Source organism: Macrosteles quadrilineatus, unplaced genomic scaffold (assembly GCF_028750875.1).
Source record: "Macrosteles quadrilineatus isolate MER2022 unplaced genomic scaffold, UCM_ALF_1.0 Scaffold_8__2_contigs__length_117827958, whole genome shotgun sequence".
NCBI classification, from domain to species: domain Eukaryota; kingdom Metazoa; phylum Arthropoda; class Insecta; order Hemiptera; family Cicadellidae; genus Macrosteles; species Macrosteles quadrilineatus.
The window spans coordinates 45,425,886-45,441,758 of record NW_026542601.1 but is presented as its reverse complement, the minus strand read 5'-3'; the positions used below and the strand labels follow the sequence as shown (position 1 = coordinate 45,441,758).

The 15,873-nt window shown below is 36.0% G+C and overlaps 1 protein-coding gene across 1 annotated transcript; it reads left to right on the top strand.

The window, feature by feature from the left end:
• Positions 1 to 235: 235 nt before the first annotated feature.
• LOC129000090 (long-chain fatty acid transport protein 1-like) lies at positions 236 to 15,524 on the top strand. Its single transcript, XM_054426969.1, has 12 exons — positions 236 to 429; positions 4,511 to 4,661; positions 5,799 to 6,036; positions 9,349 to 9,571; positions 10,160 to 10,361; positions 10,779 to 10,971; positions 12,179 to 12,325; positions 12,542 to 12,679; positions 13,110 to 13,176; positions 13,709 to 13,799; positions 14,654 to 14,827; positions 15,150 to 15,524. The coding sequence occupies exons 1-12, from the start codon at positions 281 to 283 to the stop codon at positions 15,279 to 15,281; spliced, it is 1,905 nt and encodes a 634-aa protein (XP_054282944.1). The 5' UTR covers positions 236 to 280; the 3' UTR covers positions 15,282 to 15,524.
• The last annotated feature ends 349 nt before the right edge of the window (positions 15,525 to 15,873 follow it).

The window sequence follows — 15,873 nt, the reverse complement described above, 5'->3', positions numbered from 1 at the left end:
AATGATCTCTGCAAGCAAGTCATTATTATGCACATTTTATCAAACAAATTTTAAAATCTGAACAAAGTAAATCGCATACATCAATAATTAAAAGGAAATTTTCCTGAAAAGTATTTAAGGGTACAATGTTTATCTGGGCTTGAAATGATAAGGAAAGTGGATTCAAAATGAAATGTTTATTGGAACAGGATGATAAGAGAATCAAAGCAAAGTTCATAGTTCATCCAAGCCAGGCTAAAACCAGCAGTATGCTTAGGGCATTGCTAGTGACCCCCACACAATGGAGTCTTATGTGGTTATTATTTTGTTAGGATTATTCTTTAGTGTTTTCCAATGGCAGGCTTCCCTATGTGTTTGTGTTGCATCCCTGGCTGTGTTTTACTGGAGGAAAATATACATCGTTTTGAAAACGCTACCAAGAGATTTAAGGTAAAATATAAAAATTTATTTTTGTTACAAGCAATAATAGATTTAAGGTCAAATATTTGTTACAAGAAATATTATTAAATTTTCAATAGACAAAGTGTTTTTGCAAGGAAGTAAATACACAAAGTGATACATTGAAAACAAATTGCAAACATTTGAGGAAATCAAACTTAACCTTAACTTTTTTTACAGATTAATCTCAAGACGAAAATAGATTTGATTAAAGGTTTGTTTTCGCAAGCTGCAAAAAAATACTTGATAAGAGAATGTTTGTTCTTAAACATCACGTTAATTACGTTTTACAAGTTTAATTTTTTAAGCTAACCTTGCAGGAGTTAATTTTAAGATTACTACTGTGTATAACTTGTAAAAATAGAGCGTAGAAAGCATTTTCCCCCCAGAACCCCTAAAAAAACTGTAAAACCTTTTGTCATCACTATATTTTGGAAATAGCATTCTGGGTCCATAGAAACCTCTCCACTTTTTGGGAGACTCAAACTCAACATAATTACAATACCAGAAAAAAAAATATTATCAAACCTGTAGCTCATAATTTACAAATATTCCAGTTATCACCACAAAACATTAATCCAAAAATCTTAAATAACTTACAACAAAGTTTAGGCCCTTTTCTTAAGCCCACTAAGTTTAGACTTTCTTAAAAAAAAAATGGCTCGAAGACTAATTTTTTTTGCGTATTTTAACCCAAAATATGAGTGTGGGATGAGTGGCACAATCTTGTAGTCTTGTCAGTGACTAAGTATGACCTGTTCTTAGACACAGCTGTTAATTAAAAGCCCATATAGCCATTGCCAACTAAGGTACAGAAGTTTATAGTGGAATCCGAACTACATTTTTTCCTTGTAAATCAACCAATTATTCTAATTAATTATGCGAATAGCCATAGTACTCACTACTGCAGACGTTAATCCACACTAGGGAGCATCGCATCCACAGTGCATGCCTAGGCTATATAAATATCCACAATTTGTTACCTCCTAGTAGCTGGATTACAGGACGACGCCACTGTCCCAACCTTTTAACAACCTCAAAATTGTTGATAAAATTCAAAGAAGAACAATAGTTATTTGTTATAATAATATACAGATGTTGGAATTAACATCTGTTTGCTTTACTTTTCTATGTTGATTGAGCGGAGCGAGCGAAGCTCTTATACGTCAACTCTTATACATTTCGTAATACGCAAACTCCTCCTAGACGGCTGAATCAATTGTTTTCAAATTTTGCATGGTGATAAAGACCACATCGGTGAGTGCCAACATCTATGGCGTTAAAAAAGTCTCTCAGGAATCCGCCCCACCGAGTCTCAAAGTTTCAATGTAATCCTTATGGAAGCAGTATTTGACACATAAACAAAGACATATGATCAGCTGTTGACTTTTGAATGCAGTAGATAAAGAAATAGCTGATAGCATTATTCCACAGATATTAGAACAGAAACGGTTGGATCATAAATATATAATCAAATGATGACACTAGCTTGAGGTCCGTAAGTGGTGAAGAAAGTAGTATTAAAGGTGAGCAGTCTGGAGTGTGGAAACTGTTTATGATGATTAGATTAAGGTATCTGCATTCCTAAAATTCTATGGGAAGGGAGGAAAACAGGTCCGCGACGTAGGAAGTGGTGAAGGAAAGTAGTCAAGGCGAGCTGTCCGGAATGTGGGAACTGTTTATGACGATTAGATTAAAGTATCTGTAATCCAATAATGCTAAGGGAAGGGAGGGAAACAGGTCCGTGACGTAGGAAGTGGTAAAGGAAGTAGTAAAGACAAGCAGTCCGGACTGTGGGAACTGTTTATGACGATTACATTAAGGGATCTGCAATCCTAAAATGCTATGGGAAGGGAGGAAACCCGGTCCGAGACGTAGGAAGTGGTGACGGAAGTCGTCAAGGCGAGCTGTCCGGAGTGTGGGAACTGTTTATGACAATTAAATTAAGGTATCTACAATCCTAAAATGCTTTGGGAAGAGAGGGAAACAGGTCCGCGACGTAGGAAGAGGTGAAGGAAGTAGTAAGATGAGCAGTGTGGAGTGTGGGAACTGGAAACCGTTTGTAGCAGTTAGATTAATGTATCTGCAATGCTGAAATGCTATGAGAAGGAATGGAAGCATGCCCATAGGACATAGGAAATGGTGAAAGAAGTAGTAAAGGCTAGCAGTGCGGAGTGTGGAGAACGTTTGTGGCAATTAGATTAATGTATCTAAAATACTAAAATGCTATGGAAAGTGATGAAAACAGGTCCACGATGTAGGAAGTGGCTTAGGAAATAGTAAAGTATGAGCACAGTGTGAGAACCGTCTGTGGCAGTTATATAAATGTATCTTCAATCCTAAAATGCTATGAGAAGCAAAGGAAACAGGCCCCCCGACGTAGGAAGTGGTTAAGGAAGTAGTAAAGGCTGGCAGTGCAGAGTGGGTGAACCGTTTGGGCAGTTAGATAAATGTATCTGTAATACTTAAATGCTATGAGAAGGGAAGGAAACAGGTCTATGACGTAGGAAATGGTGAAGTTAGTAGTAAGGCTAGCAGTGCAGAATGTGGGAACTGTCTTTGGCAATTACATAAATATGTATCTGCAATCCTAAAATGCTATGGGAAGAGAGGGAAACAGGTCCACGACGTAGGGGGTTGTGACGGAAGTAGTAAAGGTGAGCAGTGTTGAGTGTGGGAATGGATTAATGTATCTGCAATGCTAAAATTCTATGGGAAGAGACTGTAGCCTGTAGGTTAAAATGATTACGAAGCATAAATCGATACATATTTTCGATACATGCAATCGCTTACAATCGAAATTTAAAACTGAGTTGACAACAGCTGATTTTTACTCTATAGAGGCTAAAAACGATTTTTACTCCCTAAACAGTTAAAATGCTACTATAGACCCGCAACGCATGCATTAAAAACGACTGTTTTTACTGCAGTATGACAAAAACAATATGTACTATGAGCCCTCGATGACTCCGCTCAATTTTTTGGATGCCTCTGCGAACGCCACCTTGTATTTTTAATGTTCATTCATTGTAATTTTATCTCAGTCAAATAATATACTTTTTCATCAAGTCTAATGAATTTTCAATAATTAATTAATACACGGTATTAAAACATTATTTAATATTTAAATTTATACTTAAAAAAACTTCAAGTCAGATTCAGTCAGACTTTTTGAGATGTTAAAAAAAAACTTGATTATTTTTAAAGTAATGAACATTAATTAGTCAAAATTATTTCAGTCTTTTTTAGTCCCTAGTGTGCAAAATTACTGAGGGAGCGAGCTGGTCTTATGGTTAGAGCATCCCGCCAAATCACCAATGGATTTTATCTAAGTGATGATGCCGCAACCCCTAGGTCTAGCCTGAAGTAATGTGATAACCAATCCCGGGCTCGTGCCTAGCATCCTAGGAAAAAAGTGTGTAAAATTACTTGAAAATCAATGTGTTGCGTGGCCTTGCTGAAACAGCCTAGGCAAACAAATGAACGAGAGAGTGTTTAAAAGACGTGTTTTGTTGTATGATGAATTTGATTCATTTGTTAAAAAAAAAATAAACTGTATTTATCATTGTTCAATAAATAGGCTTAAATAATTATAATTTTTGTCCCTGATATTGTCAGCTAAATATAGTAAAAGAAATATATTAAGAATAATTTTTATTTAATATATTAATCCTAAGGCGCACAAGTGTCATTCACATGGGACACCTAGCAGCTATACCCACCAAATCATGATCATTGTGCTCTGTTTCGGTCTTTTACTGCTCAGAAAGTGACATAGGTACTGTATGTGGCCACCTCTGCTCAGAAATCGTCAAATATCTACATGTGAAATTTTTCAAAGATGCAGCGCTCGGCATATGCTGCAAGTGCCGCATGAAGGATTTTGCCTTTAAAGGAATCATATAATTCTGTTTTATTCATTAAAAATATTTCAGAAGCAAAACTCAAATCAAGGGAGATGTTCTAGATATAATGACAAAAATGTCAGTGAGAAATCCTCTTTTCACAAGGTGGCAGTATAACAATAACAACCATTTAGCAATAATTTATGATTTGTAATTTTTCATTCCAGGTTGTTATACAGAGTCCACTTGATGGTGAGAAGAACAGTTTCTTGTAAGAAGAGAAACATTTCGGTGGTAGACGCATTTTATAAACAGCTTAGAACTAAACCAAGCAAACCTTGCTACTATTTTGAGGATCAAATCTGGACTTATGAGGATGTGAGTATTAATAACTATGTATCCTAAATTTTTTTTGAAGAGGCTGGACGGTTCTTTGTTTGGTACTCTTTGTTTTTAACTTTGGAGTGTTCATGAGACTTATTAAGCAAATCACAGGGTGATCCTGTACAGTATGAGAATAAGCTATAATGATAAATTTTAGTTGTAGCATCCTAAATCTATACGTTTCTTTTAATATATGAACACCCTACACCTACAAAACCATATAGAAATATGAATAACTTCACATCTAATATGAATGGTTTGTACACGCAACACATTGATTTTCAAGTAATTTTACACACTTTTTTCCTAGGATGCTAGGCACGAGCCCGGGATTGGTTATCACATTACTTCAGGCTAGACCTAGGGGTTGCGGCATCATCACTTAGATAAAATCCATATTTAAATTCATATTCTACACCTTTCAGATTTAATCGTCGGTACAGTGTCGTCCATCTTTTTTGTACACCTCCGGAACCATACCCTAATGCTGCACTACGGCCGTCATCTATACCCCCCACTACCGATATGACCTCCCCAGGAGTCATACTAACTACTGCAAGTCAAATTTGCCGCTGGTGACCGCACTAAATGTCTAAATAAATTCATCCCGGGAACTTTTTTACTGTTATATGTACTAGGGAGAGGAAGTAAAAATGATTATCAAAAATGGTTAATAGTGATGTTTCAGTACCGTACCACATGTTTTTAAAATATGTAAAATACAAATCTTACTAAACAATAAATTAATACATATTCATCTGTAGCTATACTGAAGGCCCCACTAGAAAAACAAGCCAAGCTGCAGCACAACACTATGTCACAGTGGGGTGGATAGTTGTACTAAAAGCTTACCGTTAAATCTGTTAATCCGTAAATCTGACAAACAACCTGCTTATTTACCTATAACATATGGGATATGGCAGTGAATCTGTCCAAAAGTGTGACGTCATGAATCACACAGCATAACCTGTTTTTCTAGTGGGGCCTTCACCTACTACACAAACAAGATGTGATTTGGTATTTAACATAGCTTAAGAAAAATTAGTGTGTATGTCTGAGTGCTTGAGTTATATGGAAATGGCTGTTTAAATTAAAGACCGTTTTAACACTCATCTCACTTCCTCTTGTCAGGTTGAAGACTACAGCAATGAAGTGGCGAACGTTTTCAACGAGGCAGGCTTTGCCAAAGGAGATGTTGTGGCCGTCATGATGCACAACTGTCCAGAGTACGTCTGTACTTGGCTCGGGTTGGCCAAACTGGGAGTCATCTCGGCTCTCATCAACACTAATTTGAAACTCGGTGTTTTAGCTCACTGCATAAACAATAGCAATGCCAAAGCTATCATCTTCAGCAACAAGTTTACATCAGGTAATGAAATCCGATTGTAATTTATTATTAGATACATCTCACAGTTCGAACGGAGCTGGTGAAATAGGTGACATTGTATTCTCCAAAGAATGGTGTTGTTTGGTAGTTGATAAAATAATTTGACACTTTGTTTAGTTGTGGTTTTATATGTGTGGACAATTTTTTTACAAGAATGAGTCAGAATATTACAATACGACTCTGAATTACTGCAAAGTGTTCACAATCAAACGGTTCATTCTATGGCACCACCCAATTTTCCCAATAACTATGGTAGTATAGCTGCATTTTTGCTGGTATGTTTTCCTAGTAGCAAATTGGTTCAGTCAAATTAACGTGATCTATGGAATCAAAAAGTGCAATAGTCATGCGTATAAGGAGTGGGTTTGGTAGTAAATATATTTAAAAAAATACATTTTTTCATTCAAGATAGGTGTTACTCAAAATTGTCTAACAGAAGATGTACAACAAATTAACAACAAATTGGTAGTTCGGGTATGGGGTCTGTTTTTAAATTACAAAAAAAAATATCTTAGATACATGACAAAGTCTAAACCTAGAACATCCTGTAAATCTATTTTTAGGGAACTCAAAATTTTAACACTACCATCTATGTACATTAGTAAATGTCTGTTTTATGTCAAATCTAATTTTAATATGTTGATGAAAGATCAACATATTCACAATTATCAGACTAGGAACAGAAATGATTTCCAGTTTCCTATTCATAGATTAAGTTCCTTTGAAAAGTTGCCTCAGTATTTTGGGAAAAAATTATATAATAAGCTACCAAACAGGATAAAGAATATTGATAATGATCTTAAGTTTAAGAAAGAAGTTCAGTCCCTGCTGCTAAACAAAGTATACTATTGTATAAATGATTTTTTATGTGACACTTTGTAATATTATGTAAATATGTTAATGGTATATAAAATTAAGGCATTCAATTAAGTTTTTTAAGTAAGCCGAAAAATTGTATCATGTATAGATTTTGCTTTTAGTTTTTAAGATGTTGACATGCCACCTGTTTTACCAGCTGTGCTGGGGAGGAAAATGTATTGTGACGAATAAAGAATCTGAATCTGAATCAAACTTCCATGAACATTATCTTTGTACTATTGAACCATCACTACTGGTGCTTAAACTTTTCTATAAAAACTAAAAGATGTTTTTAAGCTTGAAATCGTACTGTCAAAATCCTTAGAGAGTTTTAAATATTATTGATAAAAGGGTGAACCTAAGTTCATTCAAAAACCAACCAAAAATGAATACGCCAGAGCAAAAACTGCTCATACTTCTTTGCTAAACAAATCTAAGAAACAGTTCTATAAGGCGAAAATTGACAACGCCAAAAACATTAGTAAAGAGTCTTGGAACATAGTTAAAAGTTTAACATGTGATGATGATGTAAATAGTTTTAATGTATGTTTAAATAACAATGACGAGCTCACTACCAACCTAGGCAGTGTGGCAAATATATTTAACGATTACTTTGTGTCGGAAATTGTAAAATTAACAGGACCTGTTACACCGGTAGATATAGATCTTGAAAGTCAACTCGATCATGAAAATGGATTCCAGTTAGGGCCTACAAATGAGAAGGAGGTATTGGAAATAATGAACAAAATAAGTCTTAAGAATAGTGCTGGTGTCGATGAAGTACCCTTTAGTATTTTAAAAGTTTGTAAAGAAGAAATAGCTTTACCCCTAACAATGATCATCAACAAATCATTTAAAGATGGCATATTTCCCAGTAAGATAAAAACATCAAAAGTAGTACCTATACATAAAAATAATGAAAAGGACTTGGTTAAAAACTACCGACCAATTGCTGTACAGAGTGTCTTTTCCAAGATTTTTGAAATTATTTTCCTAAAAAGACTTATTTTGTATCTGGACAGTAAAAATCTGCTGAACAACCATCAGTATGGGTTTTTGTAAAAATAAATCTACTGTTGATGCAATATTCGACCTGTTGATGAATTTGTATGATAATCTGGATGAGATGGGCGAACAGTTGTGTGTATTCTACGACATGACAAACGCTTTCGATTTGCTTTCACATTCAACGCTACTCCAGAAACTTAGGTCAATGGGTATAAGTGGCAAGCCTCTTTGCTGGATAGCCACATACTTGAAAAATAGGAAACAGATAGTAAGCATACGACACTCAAGTCAGGATGGGCTAATCCGAAATTTTCGTTCTGCAACTTCGCCTCCCATCAACACAGGCGTGCCTCAGGGCTTGAACCTAGGCCCGGTCTTGTTCCTCCTTTATGTGAACGACTTGCCTGAGTCATTAACCGCTGGTAATGTATGGATGTTTGCTGACGACATCAGCCACCTGTTTCACTGTTAGAATGAAGAACTACTCAAGACCAAGAAGGTTTAAACCTGATGAGTGAATGGTGCGATGCAAATAAATTATTGCTAAATAAGGGGAAAACAAAAGCCATACAATTTTACAACAGGAAAAAACCAGATAGTTCCCCACTGCTTCGACTCGAAGGCGCAAGCGTCTCCATTGACAGCCATATCAAATATCTAGGCATTACCATCAGTGAAGACCTCAGATGGCAGAAACACATTGAAAGTTTGATACCAAGACTCACAGCTACTTGTTATATGGTGCGACGCTTACAAAACCTAGTTAACAAAGACATACTCATGAAGGTCTATTTTGGTTGTTTTCATAGCATCATTAAATATGGAATAGTCTTTTGGGGCAGCATCCCACTTACTCAACGTATTCTCCTACTACAAAAACGCATCATTAGAATAATATGCAATAAAAATTATCTAGCACACTGCCAAGAACTATTTTTAGAATCTAAAATCCTGACCCTACCAGCCCTTTTTATTCTGGAGTCAGCACTGATGGTCAACAGGAAGCCTGAAAACTTCAGCAAGAATGTAGATATACACAACTACAACACTCGCCAGAGGAATAATCTACACGTACCTCAAGTGTCATCTAGCCTAGCAAAAAATGGACTAAGATTCATGTGTATTAAAGTTTTCAATAAAGTTCCAATTGAACTAAGAAGTATAGAAGATGGAAAAGTCTCTAAATCCAAATTAAAAGACTTCCTTCTCAAGAGGCCTTACTATTCTGTGGAAGAATTTTTCAATGACTAGGCCATCAACAAACTGACACCACGGCACATCAGTGCTTCCAGTGGGAGACTTTCAAGTATCAAGTATTCAGGCTTTTTAACATATATTGGTAAGTATAAATTAAAAAGTTTAACAAAATCTTTTCTTATTGTTATTTTCAAGATGTGAATAGTTAAAATTTTCACTATTCTGTTGTAGTGATAACGGAGGCCAAAGACCTGTTGGAAGAAGAAGTAAAGTTTTACCAAGTAGGAGACACAGTGCCTGTAGAGAACATTCTTGACCTCAGTAAGATGATGACGTTGTCTTCTCGTAAACCTCCGAACACCACTTACAAACCCGGCTACGACGATCAGCTGCTCTACATATTCACATCAGGGACCACGGGAAAACCAAAGGCAGCACGCTTCCCCAACTCCAGGTGTGATTTCTTAAATCATTACAAGCATGTCTCTTTGGTGAGAAGTGCATTAATTCTTGATTCTACAATTATTTTCTAAATTTTCTGTGGAATTTAACAATATAGGCCTATGAAACAATTAGAAGTTAATTGGAAGAGGTTTTGTTGAGGTAATTTGTGTTCCAAACTAAAAAAATCATACAATTGGTAGTTTAGAAGTAATTTAAATTTCTTGAATTAAAGAGAGGTTACCTGCTAGACCTTACAAGAATAATTATACATTATAATTTTCATGTCAAAATTTTAGCCTAGTTATTTAATAAATACCACCACCGCAGCCAACTTGCAGACTAAGTAAATTTCCATTCTCCTAATATTATTTTTACTAAAATATTTTCCATGTACAAGTAAGATTTATTCCATATTTAAATAACATAAGATTTTACGAGTACTTCCTACTTCAATATCCTCAGTTAAAGGTAAAATACGTAATTTACCAGAGCTATACTAGGTTTTGAGCAACAATTAAACTACATATATAATTTTCTTGGACCATTAAAAAAACTGAATTAAAAACTTGTATTAATTAATTGTAAAATTTTTCCCTAGGTTTATTCTGATCAGTAACGCGGCCCGCACCCTAGTTGGAGTGAAGGAAGATGATGTCATATACGACCCCCTCCCACTCTACCACGTCGCAGGAGGAGCGTTAGGCGTCGGTCCTGCGTTGATCTACGGAGCCCCTGCTGTACTTAGGGCCAAGTTCTCTGCATCTGGCTACTTTGAGGACTGCATCAAATATAAATGCACCGTAAGTTGGGGGAAACATTTTATTTACTTCGTTTTGTTTCTGTATTGTATGTGCAGTGGTGGTGCTATAACGATTCACCCCTGAAATTTTGTGGATAGGTCCCCAATGAGAGAAGTTTGTACAGTTTGAGGTAACTGACAGGACTCCTACAGTCTAGTTTCATTAATTAACTGCTTCACTGCTACAAACACAACAATATTCTACTAACACTGTAGACTAAAAGTTTAATAATCTCAACATATAAAACTTCAAAGCCCTCGCTCACTGACTGACTCATTCATCACTAATTCTCCAAATTCCTGACTATCTTGATGGCTGAAATTTGGTATACTTTTGTGTTTATTGTGCTATTGTATCCCAAATCTTTTTTAAATAATAAATAATCAGTAATTTATAACCTTGTCTGTTTACTTGTAGGTTGGACAGTACATTGGAGAAATGTGTCGGTATCTCCTGGCATCTAAGGTTCGTCCTGAAGATCGTCAACACAAGGTACGACTTATGATGGGCAATGGAATGCAAGCATCGATTTGGAAGCGGTTTGTGGAGCGATTTGGGGTACAGAATATCGTAGAGTTGTACGGTGCCACTGAAGGAAACGTAAATCTGGGTAAGTGATGGATACGATTTTTGTTTTAATTTTAGTCAAGGTAGGAGAGGCATTAGCCAAAAATCTTAATCAAAGTAAATACAATGAAACCTGCTTGAATATATGAATTTCGTAACTTTAAAATAGGTTGTGATGAAGATAGATTAAATTAATATCTTTATCGAAACCTATTTAGTAAATTCTTTGATCAAGGCACTATGTTTCATAACTGAAATTGATTGGTGATTGGCAGGATTCGTGCAGAAGTCCTGATGTGTTCCAAACACCAGATTAGCCAATACAGAGTTAGTTATAAATACACTTTTTACTTTAGTCTATTTATAAAATGTAAGTCATTATGCTAACCATCATTGAATGTTTCTAAATTACATGCTTTTAGGCGAGGTGTTATTCATTTGTGAAGATTATTCGTGGGCTTCACTCCCCTTTATTTTTTGTCTAGATATACAAACATGTTATCGTCCAGGGCATCCAAGTCCAAGATTTCGCAGAGCTCACAAAAACGTTCCGCTTCCTCAGGGTTGGTCAAATATATTTTTCCCCGCACGGTGGTTAAACGCCTGACCAAGTTCAGCTGATCCAGCAGTCGTTGTTAGGCGTTCGACCAAGGTGTGAGAAAAAATTAGTTTTAACCAACCTCGGAAGTGGGACCTTTTTGCGAGTTCCGCGAAACATCGGACTTGATGCCCTGGAAAATAACGTGTTTGTATATATGTGTGTTTGTGTGTTTGACGAGTCCTGGACCAAATAAAGGTGAGTGAAGCCCAGAAATAATCTTCATCATTGTATGGCGAAGATTTGTTGGTGCGGCTAAATACCACCTCCGATATAAATGGTCCTGGGAGTAAGTAAGTTAGAGTATAACCTATAGTGTATCTATAGATTTAGACCACGCACTGGATTAAAACAAGATTTAAGGCTCTGATGCCTAATTTTTTTCCTACTGCGTTTAAGAACAAACCAAAATTACCCTACTTATATTTCAATTGCATTGTAGTAAGATTAAAAGAGCTATTTTAACATGACACGTGAAAAAGATAGCTCAGGATAGGACAGGAATTTTTCATTCGTGCAGGATGAACCAGGATTTTGTCATGTTAAAGCAGGGAAAAATAGGATTTTTGTTTTGGGCATGTGGCTATACTGTTAACCATAATCAATGGGTGTTTTACAATGAGAGTTATATAAGTCAGGTTCCCATTTTCAGGTAACCTCAATGGTAAGATTGGTGCTATTGGAGCTATTCCACAATGTCTTCCCAAATTCATGATTCCGATGGCCATCATTAGAGTGGACGAGGAAAGCAGCCAGCCAATCAGGGACAAGAATGGACTTTGCATTTGGTGCAAACCAGGTACTTTATTTCGGAAAATAGTTTTATAAATGTGACAAGATAAAAAAATATCTTTGTTAACAGAATGTGAAATTAAAATATTTTAAAGTTTTAACCCTTACTTAATCGAAAAAAAATCTGCTAGCCTTTAAGATTTTAAAATCTGATAGTTGAGACCTAGATTCAAAACTTCTGTATGGTTTTTTGGGTCCCTAGTGTGAATTTTATACCTTACAGGTGAAACGGGAATGTTTGTTGGAACGATTAGACAGAACGATCCTACCAGACAATACCACGGATATGTGAACCAAGATGAATCCAAGAGAAAAGTCATTTACGATGTTTTGAAGAAGGGTGACCAGGCTTTCCTGTCAGGTAAGGCAATCATCTCATATATCTTTGTTTCCAATCAAAACGAATCAGTTTAGAAAAATGTTTAACACAAAATGTTATTTTTGGAAGTTTGTAGTCCTGATACAAATTTTTTCAGCTGACAATATAAAATTTCAAACTGTCGGCAATACTGTGATTTAGAATGTATTATAGGTAAGAATGACCTGAGAAAATACCGGTACTACAAAAGTACACCACATGAAAATGAAATGGTCCAATGAGAATGTGTGCAATAATGCTCTATTAGCATGTGATCGGAACTACATATTTGTCCATTTGAAGTTTTCTAACATAATAGATTGCAACATGAAAATTAATTTTGATATGAATAAAATTGTTGGGACTGTAAATAGCTTTTTTTCAGAAGCTTGAGATAAACCAAACTCTGTTGGTAATTTTTTGTTATTTGCAGGAGATTTGGTGATGATGGATGAAGAAGGTTACATTTATTTCAAGGACCGTACTGGAGATACATTTAGGTAATGTAAATGAAATCACTCCTTGCAGAAAGTAGACATCAAATAAAGTAATTGTTTCCGAGGATCTAATTTAGAGCAAGGGAAATATGATCAGCTGATTTTCACTTGCTCTGAATTTACTTCATCTTGCTCTCAATCAGTTCTCCATTTGCCCGCTATGCATGCAAGTGTTTGTTTACAATTTGTTCATCTTATTGAAATCAGCAGTTTTTTACTGTTACATTTAATGTGACCAGAAATAATGCTAGTTTTGCTGTATTTTAGCTTGTAGTACGCAAAATATGATGCCCCTGTTTTTTGCTTTAACTCAAGAAACTTGAGCATGCACCAAAAAATGTTACTTTCCATACTATGACTTTATATCTACACAGCCTGAACTATACATAGCCTTAATTGAACTATTTACTGTTCAGCTCATTATTTTGTATAAATGAGCCAAGTAGCCTTCACAAGCACTGATAGTTGATGGATAAATTTAAAATATCCAGAGGTTAAAATGTAAAAAGTAAAATAAAATGTCTTTTGATTACAGATGGAAAGGAGAGAACGTGTCCACTTCTGAAGTAGAGTCTGTTGTCAGTTCCATTGTTGGGTTGAAAGAATGCACAGTTTATGGAGTACAGGTGAGTGAAAACGATTTTAATTTTTCAAAAAGGGGAACCACAAAGAGCCTTGCTTGTTTGTAATTGTTTTTATTTGGCAGTTCAATAAAAAGAAGCAATTTTAAAATCCCAGGTAAAAATTACAGTTAGAGGCTAGCCTTTTCACAAGAACCTTAACTGTTGGTAGATGCCATATCTCCTGTGTTTTAAAACATACTAGCCCAAGGTATTGAAAAAAAATATATTAGGAAGTGGCCAAGTGCCAGTAGTTGTAAAGGCGGAGGAGAAAGTTATCACTCTCTAGCACTTTGAGTTTTTTTATGCCACGCTAAATGGCCCAAGAGATAATTGGGCCCTCCATCCTTTCTCATCAAGGAATTTTTCTCTTCCTCCCAGCAAACTACCAACAAACCTAAAACCTCTTGCGCCCCTGGGTCCAGGTTACTGTGTGTATACTAGAAGCAGCTGAAGAAAATCTTCTCTTAACTGTCACCTATCCATAATTCTGATGTTCTATCACAACCTAGTTTTAAGCCCGGGTGTGATTGCTGGGATCAGGTTCTTGCCTTGTCAAGGCGGTTCCTCAAGATAAAAACATATATTGCCTTCTTGTTCACACATCGTAGCGACACCGTCCAAGGAAAAGAACATTATTTCCCGTGTCCTGTACTAATGAAAATGAAAATACCCCCCCTCCCTAAAAAAACCCTATGTGTGGCTGAATATTTAGACCCCTAAGGACACAAGGAAGTTCTTTTCACCGAGTTCAAAGAGATGGTTGTACTTATGAGTTGGCAATTGACAAACTGCTTTTTCAAAAGTACATTGTAGTTTAGTAGCAATATTGTGAAGACCGGTCTCTTTGCTTGTGTCAGGTGGGTGATCTAGAGGGTAGAGCGGGCATGATGGCTGTGGAGGAAGGTGATGAACCACTCGACCTGCCAGGGCTTGCCGAAGGGTTGGATCGAGCGTTGCCGACGTACGCCCGCCCTGTGTTCCTGCGACTAGCCCAAGTCCTGCCTCACACTGGTACATTCAAACTAAAGAAGGTGAGATATGAAAATAAAATAATACTTTGTGACTTTAAAGAGTAATCAGTTCGTATGTGACTGGGAGCGGGGTTGAAAATGGGTGTTTTTATCATGGTATTGTATGAGACATTATGGGTTGTGAGGATTATGCTAGATAATGGGAGTTGTCCAAGCACCCCCTGGCTTTGCCTACAGAATGTAATAGAGCAGACAACAACATGGATCTCATACCAACATGTTTGTATTTATAGAGTTCAGAAAACAACAGTTGATTAATTTAAAAAATAAGGTCTCATAACATAAAAAAAAACTGAAGATAAATAACCTGTTTTGTTAACAGATTGATCTACAGAAGGAAGGTTTCAATCCTTCCACAATCTCGGATAAACTCTATCTCCGTCAGTATCTGAGCTTCACTCGCCTTACTCCTGAGCTTTATGAGGACGTAATCACCGGTAAAATCAAAATTTAGGAGCACTACTGCTGTACCTGCATTGTCTGTCATACAACCGAGAAACAGACGTGTCAATCAACAGTGGATTCAAAATACAGAATTTAAGGAAATGAACAACTGTACAATATGCTCTAACTCAACTCTTGATTTTTATCTGAAAACTTGTGTAAATTATCTTCTAGATAGTTGTGTAATGTGTACATTAAATGTAAATTGTTAAATGTTTTACTTTTACTTGGAACAAACCATGTTGTTTTGTTACTTTGATTGTTTGCTGTTTTGTATCTAGAGTGATACTGTCGGTTTAGTGAAAATACCAAACAACATGTTTTAGGTTACACTAGGTTAAATCCAAGCATTGGTCAAAATGGGAAACACTGCAACAGCTGATTGTAGTTGTAGTATCTTTCAGTGTTGCCAACCTATTTCCAAGCGTACACGGATTACTTGCATAATAAAAGCACACTGTTTTGTGTTGTTTGATTGGAATACTGGTTTGCAACAACGTAAAAACTGTGCTGTAAAGTAAGTAAATGCAGCAATTAGCAGCTTTCTGTAATATAATCATAATATAATCAGTAATATAATCAGTGCAAGGAAGCCCACTTTA